General features: G+C 40.3%; 1 protein-coding gene across 1 annotated transcript in view; it reads left to right on the top strand.

Moving 5' to 3' along the window:
- Positions 1–16,788, top strand: part of LOC118235685 (transcriptional regulator ATRX-like) — a 48,224-nt gene that overhangs the window by 3,171 nt on the left and 28,265 nt on the right. The window contains exons 2-10 of the mRNA XM_035433301.1: positions 603–700; positions 1,248–1,303; positions 2,024–2,073; positions 2,663–2,790; positions 2,928–3,047; positions 3,843–3,949; positions 4,791–4,858; positions 5,211–7,177; positions 8,026–8,095. Coding sequence (XP_035289192.1) covers positions 603–700; positions 1,248–1,303; positions 2,024–2,073; positions 2,663–2,790; positions 2,928–3,047; positions 3,843–3,949; positions 4,791–4,858; positions 5,211–7,177; positions 8,026–8,095 — 2,664 coding nt within the window. The remainder of the gene's footprint in view (positions 1–602; positions 701–1,247; positions 1,304–2,023; positions 2,074–2,662; positions 2,791–2,927; positions 3,048–3,842; positions 3,950–4,790; positions 4,859–5,210; positions 7,178–8,025; positions 8,096–16,788) is intronic.

Below are 16,788 nucleotides of genomic sequence, written 5' to 3'. Positions count from 1 at the left end.
TGAAGGCCTGGAAAAGTATTTCCAAAGTAGATACCGAATGTTTGGTGATGTCAGTGGGTCACAGACTTGCGTTTAAACGCATTTAAGGTCTATGCATGCCAACAAATATTAAACTTGATTTCTTTGATTTACTTAAGTTCATTTGTTATCTTACTTTTGCACAGCTGAAAATGGGGGGGGGACTCAAAACAAAAACAGCTGTTTTTGTTTAGTGGTAATATATACACATGTAAATACCATGGAATAAAAGCTGATTGTCTGTACTTTTGTCTCATGTTCATCTTTTGATCTCAAATCCAAACGCCTTAAGTAGTCTATATATAGCTAAAATAACAAATTTCACTGTACTGTTCCCATGCTTTTCTAGGACACTGTATGTCATGCATCACCTTTTCTTTTGTTGTTCATTGTAGATTAAATTATATGAAATAAAGTGCATTCATGATATTTGGGAAATATAGCCGTGTTGTATGAGGGATAAATATGCCATTATCATTTTGAAAAAGCTTATGCCGTAATGTTCCATCTCTCCCAACAAGGATTTGTAAATAATGAAAACTTTGCATTGCACTGACTGCTGTATTCTTCCGCTGATTCTGTAGTGCCAACAAACTGACTCTGTTGGTGACGAAGCTTCATGAGTTCTTGGCTCATTCTGAAGAGGACAGTCATGTGCCTCCTGTTCCTGAAATCTCACAGGGTATGTCTTACAATGTCCACTGTTCTACAAGCACGAAAGGGTCAGTTCGATCTCTCACCAGACTCATGTACACGTACAAATACGCGTCCCGTGCACAGACCTGAATGACAAGGGGGTTTTTTGTGTGGAAAAGTCGACACAAAATTCAGACCATATGTATTGATGAGTAGCGACTAAAAAGTCCCATAGCAAACAACCAACATGTTTTAATGATTTGTTACATTAACTCAGGTAAGAACGTATTCCAAGGATATTGTTGCACCTGTCCGTGGTACAAGTAAAATGACAATTGGCAAATAGGTTGCATTAAGCTATCTGCCTCTCTCTTCAAGCGAAACTTGACAAAAGTTGAAATGGTTGAAAGTAGTTGTTCGAATTGTTGTGCAGTTCATCAAGCAAAAACTTTTGTTCTGCATGCAAACTGAAATTTTCAAATTTGTGTTTAATTGTCTTTTTGCTAATTACATAAATGATTGTAATATAACTGATATATACAGTGTTGCTTTTATTTGGATAAAATGGATGCATCTTGTCTTTTTGCCCACAGGTACAGTTGTCCTTGATCCTGTTGATTTGCACATTGTAGATCATGTCATTCAAGAGGTATGTCAAAAGGTTTTTGTTAATTCATGCTGGTTTATTGCTGAGTTAAGAGCAGAGAATGGGTGGGGTCTGCAAGAACTGTGAAACCGGAGTTTAGATGGGCTGGATCTCATTTTTGTGTGAATTATCTTTTATGCATGGTCTCAATTTAAGAAATGTTCACTGTGCAAAAGCTGTGCTATAAATGCAGGCTAGCATATATTCTCTGGATGTTGGTGAGTGGTAAATTTCATGAATATGTTTGCTAAATGCAAAGTATATCTAAGTATGATCATCTCTTTCTTAAAGTAGATTTGATTACATTTTGGAATACTCTGTTAAATACCTATAAAACATAATAAATCTAATTCACTGATGGCTATGTTATGGTCTGTCTGCAGTGCAAGTAACTGTCATGAGATGAGGATAAAATGAAGCACTGTATGCAATTAAAAAGGAACATTGAATAATCCATGTACCTATCTAACTCAGATTTGTTTAAAAATGTGCCTGACAGCCTGCATTGCATGTATGCCAAGTTTTGAAATGATAACTTAAGGAACATGGGCACAACTTTATTGCCTCCATGTGGGTTGCATTGAAAGGATTTCATTGCTGTGGACTCACATCGTATTTCATGCATCTGAACATTATCTTGTTTACTGTGTTTGCCAAAGTAGCCCGATTGTTATCTGTACAAGCTTTGCTTCTATGGTCACTGTCCATTTATGGTCTTTGCAGCCAACTGGCTTGAATGACTCTGTGAAGCCAGCGTCCTCACGCTCAAAGAGGTGGGTTTGCTCCCTGTTTCAACAGACTGCTGTTTCAGTGGAACTGTCATGTTAAACTTTATATTATTACATTACATTACAGGCATTTAGCAGACGCTCTTATCCAGAGCGACGTACAACAAGTGCATCAATTCAAAGTGCAGAGGTGCAGAAAAACACACTAGAGTGAAGTAAAGATCGTAGTGCCAGAAGTGACCACAGATCAGGACTCCAACCCTGTAGGGTAACCTGTTCAGCAAATAAACAACAATCCTGCCAAGTACAAAACTAGCACTGAAATCCCATTTGCCTAGTCAGAATCAACAAAACAATCCTGCCAAATACAAAACTAACGAGATCGCATTAGCCTAACTAGGTACATTGAGCTAAACTAGAGGCTAGGGAGGGGTGGGGAGAGGTGCAGCCGGAAGAGACAAGTCTCTATAGCCAATACAGAGCAAATACTGCTATCAAAAAAAAGGAATTGATCCAAATAAAGGATGATTGATGATTATTATTATTATTATGGTATTAATGGCCTTGTGTGGCATGCATAAAATGTAATTTAACAACAGTATTTCACTGTTGTGCGTTAAAAAACTGCTTTCAGAAAGCCTTCCGTTGTCACCAAGCACACTGGATTAGATGAATCGGATGCTTCAGATGAGAGCGGTAATGAAGATGCAGTATCCAACGATGGCTCGGACTGCGATCTTGACGTGAACAGTCTTCCAAAAGGTTTGCCTTCAAATGGACAAATTTCATTTTTTACAATTATATTTGCATTCCCGGTCTAAACTAGCTTGACATTGTTGAGGTAAAGGTGGTTATCTTTCTGTCGGTCTGCCTGTAACTCCACGTTCTCTTGTTCACAGGCACTGTGGTTGTAAGGCCAGAGCCTGTGGGAAATGAAATCAAGGATGACTTTCGAGGTCCAGAGTTTCGCTGCAGGGGGTCCACCAAACTCAAAACAGAATTATCACGAAAACGAGGAGGTAGGCCTAATTGGCGTTGCATGAGGCTCAAAGTGGATCTGCATTACATAATATTTTTAAGCACTGAAGTAGGTGCAGCTAGTGTATTATAAACCACAATTATGTTCTCACAATCGCAACAGATAAATAGATCGGTTCTTTTGGGACGTGAAACCAATGTTTCATTCCTCATATCTGAAGAATTTTAAAGAAAACATTCATATCATTTTTCTTACTTAGTTGCTCATTTTTATTGTGGTAGTAATCTAACCAAGGTTTTAAGGTTTAAAACAAACCATTTTGACATTCTGTTATGCTTGGCATTGTAATGCAGTTTGGCTGCTGTGCACTGGAATTGCTCATCTGTGGGAGCTGGGGACAAATATGGAAATGTGCATACGCTCGTTCAAAATGGTGTAAAACACGGGATCATGATATTGGCATGCCAAATTGCTTGACAATAGGACAAATACCCAAGCAAGATTAATTAAATGTAATTAATTTATTTATTTAGAAATGATAAAAATTATCAAGTTGCCATGGGCATGAATAGCCATGCACATTTCATATTGAACAGGAATATACTGTACTGTGCAAGTCAGAGGGCACTCTTCTGTTTATTCAATGTCCAATCATACATACATAAAATTATTATTAAGGTGAGGAAAGGGGGACAATATGATTTTATGAGTTATCGCAAACAGTCTGTTTACACACAAAGCAGAGAGAGTGAGTGTGGACTTATTCATGCGTAACCTGCCTGAAGAATGGCTGCTTTTTGGAGATTGACGAAAATACTGCATGTACTCGTACCAGGTCAGCATTTACAGATCGTCAGCTGCACTGCCTGTGGACAGCAAGTCAACCATTTCCAGAAGGACTCTTTCTACCAGCATCCTGTACTCAAAGTCTTGATTTGTAAGGTGAGGGTTTGATGTTTATAGTCAGATTGGTACTGCCTTTGTAGCGTGTCTGGTACGACTGCAAGAATTACGTCTTTGAACATGGTATTCAAATCAGTTCTTAAAATTGTCACTTACACATATCGCATAGCAATACATTTAGCATTCTGTGGAAATTTCGGCTCATATGCAGTCAACTGTGGAAGTTGACTGCATATGACCTGGTGAAATTGACTTAAGTGAAAATGTAGCCCAACTCATAGGAAACAACACTGTTATTGGTCTGGTGTAAAATCTGATTTTAAAACAAGCGGACCAGCAGGGAAACATACACACAATGGGATTGAGAACCCTGGGTCCTCCTAAATTACTGTGAGATACGGGAAAGTGATGTGTTCACACTTAATGTGTGTTTATTTTTGAGAACAGAACAGTGTTCACATGGGCTTCCTGGGATAGGAATTTTTGTTCAAGTGCCAATGCATGTAAGAATGTACGAATGCATAACGAGAACCGGCCATTCAGACCATCCAGGCTCACTGTCTGCCTAGCAACTGCAGAGTATCCAGCACTGCATGAAGAAGCCCAGATGCAGATAATCATGCAGAACTGAAATTTCTTCATGATTTTTTCTTTTTTTTTTTCATTAACACTTATGGTTTTTCTGATGCATGTTTGTACCTATGCCTTTGAGAAATGCTGGCTCGCAGGAGAAGTGTCTGCCACTGGACTGAAGTCACATGATCCTTGACTGGCTTTTTTGTGGAAACCAATGGAAAAGTAAAAACAAAGTAAAGTTGTCAATGTTTCTTCATTTAAAAAAAGTTGATTGACCACTGGGTTTAATGATGCTTTTTTCCAGTCATGTTTCAAATATTATATGAGTGATGACATCAGCAAGGATGCAGACGGCATGGATGAACAATGCAGGTTGGTGGGTTTCGTTCTTCACAACACTCAGTATAAATAAATAATTCCACATTTTCAGGTAATGTCATTGTTAGTGAGTTCAAAATGGAGAACTGTTTTAATTGTAGCTATATGACATTGATTCCATCTTGATATTCCCAGTTTACTGATTTGCCCACCTGTTGTTTTCTTGTGATCCAATAACTAATCCACTACAATGGTGATTAACCTAAATTTTTATTCTTCACTTCCGCTTTATAGCTGAGGGTTGATATCATTAACTTAAAAATGATACAAAGAAGTTTTAATCTTACAATTTTGTAATGATCTTTTATGTCAAATTACAAAAGTTGCATCTTTATTTTTCCTATAGATGGTGTGCTGAAGGGGGAAACTTAATCTGCTGCGACTTCTGTAGCAATGCCTTCTGCAAGAAATGCATCCTGCGGAACTTGGGACGGAAAGAGTTGTCCGGTATCATGGACGAGGAGAGCAAGTGGTACTGCTACGTGTGCAGCCCGGAGCCCCTGCTTGACCTGGTGATGACCTGTGACACTGTGCTTCAGAACTTTGAGCGCCTCTGGAATCAGCAGCCGAAGCGGGCTAAAGGAGAGCACGACAAGGCAGGCCAAGATCACAGTGCTCACAAACTCTTGAAAAAGGTCAAAACCACTTTCAATGGGAAGGATCACCCTTCCGACGGTCTTGAATGCAGAACAGTAGTTTTTACTTACCAATCCTTGAGTATACCAAAAGAACTGGTTAAAAAGGCTAAAAAGCTTGTAGAAACCACAACAGCCCTGAATAACACTTTTATCAAGTTCATACAGCAGGACTCGGAGGACAAAGGGAACCGTATTGTAAACCTTCGACACTTGAGGGCCTTCAGGTCAGTGTTGGCAGATCTGAAAACAGCTCATACTGTCCTGGAGAAGGCTTTAGAGGAGGAACTCAAGGATGTGCTGCAGGACACAGAGGAGAACGAGTGTGACATCAGCGCTGGCGGGCTGTCGCAGCAGGAACAAGATGGGGACGTGTTTACCGATGCACTAAGTGAGCACGTTGAAAACATGCATTTCGTGGAAAATGCTGATGATGATAGCAGAGACTCTTCAGTAGAGTTTACAACTTCAAATGATGTGGAAATGAAGGAAGTCCACCAGCTCTCTGGTGAACTCAAAGCCAAAAACAAGACGACTAAAGACTCCCATTGTAACATTGAGGGAAAACAGGTGTCCGAAATTGCTATGGTTGAGCACCCTGAAGCTGATGAAACGTTTGGAATGACCCATTCCTCCGTTGGCACACACAGAAGAGTGCCCAGCCCAGCCAGAGCCCAGAAGTCTACCGACAGCACGTCACCGCATTCCAGACAGAGTCCTATCATGATGACTAAGGAACTGGTGGTAAAGCTGACACCCATGTCACTTAAAGAGCCTCTGTGTCTTCAGTGGAAAGAGGAGGGAGAAAATAAAGGTGGAGAGGAAGAGAAGGAGACAACAGTGCCTTCTGTACGGGAGTCTGAGGAAACGGTTATCTTAGATGATGATCTAGAGAACAGACGTTCACCCAGGGTGAAAACCACACCCCTGCGAAGGCAGGCCGAGAGTAAGTGTAAGCCGGTCTTACCTCCCAACACTCAGTGCGAGTCCACTGAGGCCGAAACCTCCAACGCTTTAGATGGGGAGGAACCTCTGGAAGATAAAGGAGACGTCAGCAGCAGGATGGAGGACTCGGACTCTGATGAAGTTCCTGCCATCCTCCTTCAGGCAGCCGCCATGATGCCAAGCTCAGGTGAGTCAGAGAGTGGAGGTGAAGCTTCCCCCCAAAGCGTCAAGAAGCAGTGCCTTTTTGGGCTGAAGAAGGATGCCTCTCCGTCTCCGGAAAAGGTGGCCATTGCACAGAGGATAAAGACACGGCCCTCCAAACATAGTTGTAAGAAGGTACTGACCAGGAAAAGCATCCAGAAAAGGAGGCAAAGTGGTTCTGACTCCACCAGTGGTGATTCAGACCTGGAGAAGGAGATTACAAACCTGAGCAGTCTTGGAGCCACTAAGAGAAGGCCTCACAAGCCAAAGAAACTAAAGAGTGAGGTGGAAGAGTTTGATGACGATGATGGGGAGGAAGAAATGAGTACAAATAAGGTTACTGGTGAAAATAGGATCTCAACATCTAAGCCAGTAAGCAGGCTACGAAAAGACAACAGGACTGAAGAACAGTCGTCCTCTGGTGAGGAGGAAGGCCAAGATGCCTACTCAGGAGATGACAGCGATGATCAGAGGATGAAACCCATCACTGAGATGGCTGTGCTGGGAGCAGGTTCTTTCCTGCAGTCTTCAGGTGAGCTGAAAAATTGTGCTTCATTGAGTTTCCTTCAGTCATGAATTTCACCAAATGTGTTTCCCTAAAGCAATTATGATGTCTTATTTGGACAGTGTAGTTTGGACTGTGCCATATTTACTCAATGTATGTCATAATGCAGGGCAGGAACTATCCCATGGCAGCACAACCAATGCTGTGATTACCCTGAATTGTGGCCATAATGACCTTCAACAAAGTAATCTCCCCACGCGGCAATGTTTTAGCCATGCCCCTGGTCGTTCTTCCCTTTCAAAACATCCAATCAATATGATGAATTCTGTCAAGAATGAGTAGTTCACTCTGTAAAAGCAGCACACGTGGGGCATGAGTGAGCACCATGGTCCCAGGTGTAATCCGACGTGCGCTAGTGCCGACTGTGGTTGGCAACCAACAGGAGTGGCGTGTAATTGGCTTTGCGGGATACAGTTGGTAGGGGTAGCCGGCATTGTTCATTGGTCCGCCCGGTCCTTATGGGCGCCCTTGGCTAGCTCTTGCAGATGCATATGAATGGGTCTCCTCTGCATAACCGGTGGCTGTGGTATGAAAAACACTTTACTGGCAGGTGCATGTTTCAGGGAAGAACCGCGGATTCCCTTCTTTCTCCGGAATCGACCGCAGGGACCGCATATGAGCACGTTTCATGCTATGAGCATTCGTGAATTGGACATTGCAAATTCATTAAATTTTTCTGGTCTTGTTTATTGTGGATCTTACTGAAAATAAGTCTGGCAGATTTATTAATGATTAACATCATTAAGCAGACTTTGCATGATGCTCAGCTGTTAAACTGTGATGCATGTTTTTTTTTTGTCTGTTCTCCTTTACAGGAGAGGAGGTTGACATGACACCTGGTCCCAGGGCAGCAGCCGATGACGACGACGACGACCCAGAGAATAGGTATGGTTCCCAACAAGCGGCCGTAGAGATTATAACTCAGCCTAGGCGCTGGAGCAAGGCCAAGCAACGGAACAGCAAGTGCAGCACCAAAACTGGGACTGCCTGCAAGACCCGGTCCAAATACAGTATCCCTGTTCTGCAGCGGGTGGGAACACCAATGTAATCATTTATGTTTATATGTAATGATACAGTATGTAGTCTTGAGTTTGCAGTCATCGCTTCACTAATGTGAGTTCAGCAGGTCTTGCTGTCTGCCTCCATGTTTTTAAATGCCTGTTACTCATGTGACAGACTAAATGGGACTGATACTGTACATGTTTTACACTCGCAATTCTACGCAATGACTAATGAAATTACCTCTGTTTGGCATGTTCATGCCAATGCTTTTGGGCATAATTTCATTTTATTATTTTAAAATGAACCTGCATAGAGTCACAAGATGGATGTAAATAAGTTAAGTTTCTGTTCACTTTTTGTTAAGTCAGTTGTTTAACTGTCGATTTCAGTTCAGTCCTTAATTCACACAACTGGGACCAAAAAGTGAAAGTTTTTCAGGTTTGAATTTAACAAGTGAAAAAGAAGGAAGAAAGGAAAAATTGAAATAAAAATAAAAAAATAAATAAAAAATAAAAAACCTTTAGCTGATCCCTCTGAGAAACTAGTGCCGTGACCAGTCACAACCCACTGATCAGAAAAGGTCATTACTACCTTGCATTGGCTGCGGAACTGAGCCAATGTACTGATGAAGGATTGCATAGCGGAGCATGATGGATGCTGGCTAGCTGCTGTTGTCTTGTTGGTGTTAATGAGAGTTAACACCAACAAGTGTACACTGTCTCCTCCTACCAGGAACCGTGGTGGTGTACTTTTGAGAGATAAACATTTTGAAACCTTGCATGATAAATATGCATGTGTTGGCAAATGTGTATTCATGAAATCATTAAATGTTTCTCACTGGATGGCCATTAATGGTCAACCGAATTCCAACCCGTATATTCCTTTCGTGTGTATTATTATTATTTTTTTTTGGAGTGTCAGAAAAGGCTAATATGAAACATACTGCTTTCAGACTCTTTAACGTGCGATTTGCAGTACTGTATGTCCAGTAAGCCTTTACAGCGTTTAGTGTACACCCCAATGTCATTCCTTCATGACAAACAATACAAACTTCCTTATTGCACATTATTTTGACGTTCTGGGAATGCCTCACTGTTTTGCTATTTTAAGATGCTTAAATTTCTTTGTATTAAATGGATTTGGCGAGTTTCTTTGAGAAGAGAGCCTGATTTCAGATTATGACCTCTAATCGAGCTTCCCAAGGTGTGCTGTCGGGACTGGGGGTGTGAGTTTGTGGGTGCTGTGCCTGTGGCAGACCTGCTCATTGAATTCTGGGCTGAACCACTGGTGCCCAATTCCAAGTGTCATGGAGGGCCAAGAGTGTACGTATTTTCATTCCAACCAATCACTTCCTGCTGATTTCACTCAACGGTTCCTTCCACTGTTGTTCTAGGTGAGTTAATTGGTGAAATTAGCAGGTGTAGTGATTGGTTAGCCTGAAAACCTGCATACTTTCAGCCCTCAGTGGCACATGATTAGACACCACTGGGCCAAACCATGGTCTGCTCGGCCTAGGAGGACTTTCGATATGACTAACTTCCATATGAAATGATGAAGACGTTTTCCGTCACAAAGACATACTGTATATTACAGGTGTGAAAAACAATTGACAAGCCCTGCTGCATGATGTTGCCAGACAAATTACAACTGTACAAAACTTGTTTGGTGTGGGGGGGTGTGGGATTGGGGGATTTTTTATTTTTGATTCAAACCCTGGTAAATCATTAATTCAGCAGGAAAAATAAAAATAACTTCCTTAGACTGGTATGTTTGCATTAAAAACTACACAGTTGTAACTGAAAATTCATCTTACTGCTTGAAAACCTATATCCAAGTGGATTGTTAGCTCTATTCTGTGAATGAGAATAAACGTAATTGTTCATTGAGAAGGATCCTATCCGAGATTCGCCTACTGTACAGGACCTAAAAAATAAAGAAATACCAAGGCAGTCCCCTTCCCCCAAAGTAGGGCTGTAGTTGACATCCCTATTTGATGATTATGGAATTTTATAATCCAGTAACTGTCCAAACATGTCAAACAACAACTATTACTACAGTGAGGGTATTGATATCGCTAAAATCCCCCACTGATTCCGAAGCAATCAATCTTCTCTTTGTATACAGGCTAACAAAAGACATTATTCATCATGTGTTACTTCAATTGAACTGAATGCGTTTTCATGAACATTTGAAAACAAGCATTTCTATGTATGTAATGTCAAAAGCGAAAAGTTCGGTTTTTCAGAAAAAAAAAACTTTTTACCTTACAAACAGCAAAACATAAATAAAATCTCAATTCGACATTCCAGTGCCGAGTAGTTGACCAATAAGTAAGCTACTACTACCCTCTTTAAGATTTACCTATCGTGACTTTTGCCCCTGCCTGGAAACTCTGTTTATGTTACAGTAATCTCATATAGTGTCGCGTTCAAGCTCATTTGCATTCGAACATAGCTTATGGCTTCCTCCTAGCTGAAACTACGGCTTAGCTATTCTACTGCTTATGGACTTACTTTCATTTTGCATTTTTGCATAGCGCGTGAGTGGAAGCTTAGTTAATGGAGTTTTGTTTATCGGCAAGTGCTTTGCATGAAAGGCTCTTCAGTAGTGATAAAGGGCATTATATTTTTGTAAATCATTTATGATTGGATGTTATATTTTTTTGTAATTTTCCTTCTTGTGAGCGCTCACTCTTTGTGATCCGGAGGTGTACTGCTGACAAGCCTGATTTACAACAGTCAGGCCGCTGATTGCATCTCAGAGCACTCAGCAAGGTAAAACCAAATGGTTTGATTGTTTGAAGTGAATTTAATTTGGATGATAACTAACCATTATGAACACATTTTATATATAGAAGCTCTCCAAAAGGACAATATTTGACTGAAATGCAGGGCTTGGTCAAAAAGAGAGAATGGGTAAATAAAGAATATTTGTTTTGTGAGGTTCCGGAGGATACCACCCTGAATGGAATTGTCATCTGGAAGTGGAATATGGCTGGGGAAAAAGGATATACACCGTATTCCAATTTGGAGAGGTTTTTTTGGGAGATTTGGAGTGGATTTATCAAAGCGTCTAATTTTACCACTTTGTTCAATCCACTCCAAACTTTTGTCCTGGTGTTATATAAATTCTAGGGTCCGATTGGAAAAATAAATCCGGTTCCGTCGAGTATCAGAAGTGCATATTATAGAATAAACAAAATAAAGAAAATACAAAATGATTTTTGGATTTCTTTGTTGTTTTTCAGAATAAATATGTCCTGTGTATTTACGGAGTGAGACTACCATATGATCTGGGAATTTGGGCATTATGGTACAGATATCCTCTGTTTCAAGCTTTGAACCGTGTGTACTATATATAATTTTGGAGATAATGGGGTTTATTTAAGACAGGTGGGATTCTTACAAAAAGCCCTGGATTTTAAATGTGGTTTAAGGGGTTCATTTATTGATTAAAATATGTTCTGGAATTTTTTTTTAGTAAATTGTGAAAACTGTCGACGTGGGCATGGCAGATCAATGAGGCAGATCAGTCGTCACCCCTCCTATTGAATTCAGCGCAGTAAATTGTAAATGTATACACTAAACGTATGACTCTGCAAGTCTGTATATTGCAACAATTGAAAGTGGCAATTTAATTATTTACCCATAGATTTTGAAGAGTTTCCGTATCTTTACAGTATTCTGTATTTATTTTTATGGTTTTACTGAGTTCCATTTCAGTAAAGGGGCCTTCATTTTCAATGACCTCAGTTTTTTTTTTTTTTTTTTTTCGTGACACGAGCAGTACTTCATGAAATGGAGTAGGCTTTCCTGTTGCAGAGCTGCTCTAGGACCCAGAGTCTTTATGGAAAAGCCTCAAGCTTGAGTCGAGACTCTATTCAGCCACAACTTTTCAACACCATGATGTTGTCACAATCACAAGGATGACTGAAGGTCACAAGATTTTACAACCAAAGATCTGCCGCTTTTGTGATCATATTACGACTTAACATCAAGTTTTCCCACAAACTGAACTTTACCGATAAACTTTAAAGCTGAGTAGACTGATGTGTGCAATCTAACCTTCAGGTATTATTGTCGATAAAGATTTCTGTCTCCTTGGTCTGTAAGCTCAGCTCTACCTTTCCTTATGTGCAGAGCAGTCCAGAAGTATTTGGATAGTGACTCAATTTTTGTTTTGGCTCTGGACCCCTGCACATTGGATTTGATTATGAATGTTAAAGTGCAGACTGTCAGCTTTAATTTGTGGGTATTTACATACATATCAGGGAATCTGTAGGAATTGCAGCCATTTTTGCAAATAGTTCCATCATTTTAGGTGGTCCATCCTCTGAGGTAATGCTGGTGTAGTCTTTTTAAGGTGGTCTTTGACAAATCTATGCCTACACACTGGAGTGTTCTTGATCCATTCAACAGGTGAAAAGGAGTTTTTCTTTACAAATGAGAATATTCTTCCACTACAGTGGTCATATGTGGTCTACCACAGTTTGTTGTTGCTGAGCTCACCAGTGCATTCTTGTTCTTTAATGTACCAAACGGTTCCTTTTGACACAGCGAATTTGTATGTTATTGAATTATTCAGATTTTAGTCTCCATTTTTGTTTGGAACAAGGCCATTTTTTACATTTATGTGGCTCTGTACTTCATCATTTTAGATTTGTAATTAAACAGTTTATATGTGGTTATAGTGCAGATTCTCAACTTTTTACAAAAGGGTATTTTAATACACTTTGTTTTCACCATGCAGAAATAACAGCAGTTTTTTTTTTTGTACATAGCCCCTTCCCCTCATTTCGGGGTGCCATAACATTTGGGACAAATTACTTGACCGGTGCTTCTGATTTGTCAGGTGTGTTCAGTTTTTTTGGTGCAAGAGAGCTTTCAGTATCTGTTTTTATGCCCTTGGCCTCCATAGGAGGCAGGAGGGGCATTATGTCGAGGCCCCGTCCGTCGTCCGTTCGTCCTCCATCGGTTTCCGCTCATTTAACAGAAAACGCCTTTGTTGATTGGGCTGATTTTTTGTTGGTGAATTGGGCTTGTCCACACGAAGGCTGGTTTCGATCGGTGACGTCACCGCTCATTCAATATGGCCGCCACGGCTGCCATCTTGAATTTGGTTTCCGCTCATTTAACAGAAAACGCTTTTGTCGATCGGGCTGATTTTTTTGGTGGTGAATTGGACTTGACCACACGAAGGTTGACGTTACAAGATGTAAGTAGTCCATTGTGGATTACAGAGTCAAATCAAAAAAAAAAGAGAGTCTTTGTCCCGAATGTTATGGCACGCTCTGTATATATGTATATATCTATATGTGTATGTGTGTGTGTGTGTGTGTGTATAAGATGTATGTGTGTATTTGTATATAATATATGAATGTATGTACACACACACAGTTGTTGCCTGTTTCAACAGTGAAGCTTATATTCACTTCAGCAAAATCCTCATCAATATGGATTGTGTATCAGCCTTTTGCAGGGAATGTCAGCTGCCCAGAACAGGAGGTAGTTGCATTACAGATAAACGACATAAGACACGTGCTGACTTTGATAAATCCTCCATACTCAGCTGTGTTGATAAAGGCTTCTCGTTTGCCTATCACATGTCCCAGGCTGAAAGAGCATTGAGACTGGAGCTAAGTGAAACCTAATAAACTTCTCTGCACAAACATAGATTCCTGTCACATAGGTACCTAGAATCACTTGAAATTGTAATTGTGAACTTGGACAGAGAACGCAAGATGAGATCTTTATTGGAAATTCCTGAGGTTAATATGGGAAAGTGAAAACAGGGGTGAAGCATGTTAGTTTTGTGATTTCACCATGGTTTGAGGGGAGAGTATCTAACTTGCCTGGCTGCCACGCAGTGTGGCTTCGAGTGCCGGTATCAGTATCTCATTTTGCTAGCTATCTGCCTTGACAGAAACTGAATAATACAGGAGAGTAGTTAACTACTTTTTTTTTTCCTGCTGCCATCTTGACCAGGACTCCCTGGCAGAAGAGATATTGTATCTCAATGGGACCTTCCTGGTTAAATAAAGGATAATAAATAAATAAACTAGCTGATTGGATCCAGGGCAGATTTATCAGACTGGGTTCACACGCATACGTGGTCATTTGACCGTAAGCTACTGTTCTGGGTTGTTTTGCGAGTCCCGTGTTGGAAGTGTTACGTCTGGTATTTATTGCTCATATTTGCCACCTGGTGTTGGCTGTGTGAACAAGTAGTTCCTGTGGAAAATCAAAAAAATATATGTAAATTTGTCTTGGCTTGGAAGATCTCTCGGGCAGGCAGTGCCAAATGAACAGTGCCTAAACCATTGGAAGTAGCCTTTAATATGACTAAGAGTATGATGTAAACATGTCATCGCTATTATATGCAACTCAGACTTGCTTTGCTGGCCCACTTGACCCCATAAATGATTGTACTGCCATTCATGTAGGCACAACAAGCATGAGATTATAGCAGCTAGCTTGTAGCCTACAGCAGCATTATTGAACTATGCAGACAAGTGGTATCTTATAGCTGTTGTGTTGTCACGGTCTCTAGGAAAGGGTTTAAGATTTAATTTGCCGCTTTTCAAATCAAGCTTTTTATCAAGCTTCAGTGCAGTGGCACACACAAGTTGCCATTTGACAGACTTCAAACTGCAGATTTCACAGACTCATTGAATTTGAATTGTAGAATTTTTAAGTTGATTACTTTCAATAAATTAGCCGAAGTTTTGAATAAAGAACACCAGTGTTACCCGTGTGAATGAATGAAACGCAGTCCTTGCTCCTCAGGCATTTGCATAAATGCATCTCATTCGAGAACCCTCAGTAAAAACATATAATCACTTTTGATGATTTCTGATGAGGGAGGGGGGAGGGGATTCTTGTTTGATTTTATACTGACTTTTTTTGACGTACTGTATCAGTGAACAAGTTTCCCCCCGTGTTTTCTTTTCCCAGTTAAGTGCTTAGGCCTGTCCCCGCGGCTGCGCGTCTGCTGTGCTCGCCTCCTCTTCTTCGCACTGAAGCTTCGTTCAAGCATAATCTTTTCCCCGCCACGGTCACCTTAAACTTTTCAGTCAGTATTTAAGTTTAAAGCCATGTGTTTTTGACGGCCAAAGTCATGTATTTTTCCGGAAAAGGTCCTCGCCCATGAGACCTAGAACAAATTCATAGTTTCTTTAGAAGTTTTCATATGCACAACTGTAAAGTGAATTTTAATGTTATTATAAATGAAACTGTGTTGTGTTGGAAGAAATATTTTGTGTGTTCATTGTTGAAATCATTTTGGCCTGAAGCATGCATTTTACTGGAGATATGTGCATAGCTATTTCTTCATTTCTGTAAGAACTGAATTGTGAAAATGAACAGTTACTTGTAATAAATAAATACCCTAATTAGACCGTCACCTTTGTCTCACGTCTTTCTTGCAGAAGTGCACAACTTTCATGGTTTTATATCGGAATTGATGCACCATCATTGTAGTTGAAATCCAGTGCAGTCCTGTTACACAGAATATATATGTCCTGTTACGCAGGACAGCATGTACCCACCATTTTAGAAATGTTTTAGTGCGTCTTGTTTCAAAAACAAAAAGAAAGAAAAATAGAAAAATCTCAAACCAGACTGATTTCTATGTGTTGTCTTCTGTAAACGGAGGAAATCTATCCAGACCCAGTAAGTTTGTCATTTCATTCCAGGCCACTGCATAGATGACCTTTAGCAGCGCCACACCTGACCCCATAGTAGCTGGTAGCTGAACTGTCTGTGGCAGCTGAAATGCAAATCGATTGCTGATTGTTTTTCTTTGCTCAGCCTGTTTCTGTGTTAATCCTGGTGAAATGTTCTAAATTGAGCCAGACAGGCTGAGCACTGTCACAGGTTCGATTTCCTCTGGCCACATAACGCTCAATTATGAGGCGAATATATGCCCCGCTGTGCTCATGTATTGCCCTGAAAATGACTTTATGCATTTCTGCATTACATGTGAGACAGTCGGGGCAATGTTCTAGACTTTGATGCATGCTATCTTACACTTACTGTACCTTTAAGGACATTCCCTGGACCTGTCCACTCACATTCATATTGAGCCCTATTGTTTGACTAACATTGTCTCTAAGTGGACAGATCCACTTCTTATTAGAAATTTTTTTAATGACCTTTGTTTAAGTTTTATTAAGGCATTCAGGCTTATGGAATTATATGTGGACTCTTAAAAACATTTGATAAAATACAAATACAATTCTAATGTTTTGCAATCTAAAGTAGTCCTAGAATATTTAAATGGAATTCAACAGTGGGCGGATGTAGCTAATGTGTTTATCCTTTTTAATAAAAAACAACAGATCTATGAAGTTGTCATGTCAGTACAACAAGGGAGCATGTGTGAATGTGAGCAAAAAGTAATTTCTGCATCTATATCAGGAAGTATTTCTTTAAACAGAGGTGACAGTGGAATAGCTTTGCCAGGTCGTGTAGTAGAGACAGAGACTCTCAGGGGTGTTCAGGTCCAGGCTTCAGGCAGTGCTGGATACTCTGTAGGTTTGTAGGTAAATGAGCCTTGATGGGCTGAATGGCCTGTTC

The sequence above is a fragment of the Anguilla anguilla genome, chromosome 9 (genome assembly GCF_013347855.1).
Source record: "Anguilla anguilla isolate fAngAng1 chromosome 9, fAngAng1.pri, whole genome shotgun sequence".
Lineage (NCBI taxonomy): Eukaryota > Metazoa > Chordata > Actinopteri > Anguilliformes > Anguillidae > Anguilla > Anguilla anguilla.
The sequence above is the reverse complement of the archived record's forward strand: the minus strand, read 5'-3'. Positions and strand labels throughout refer to the sequence as shown.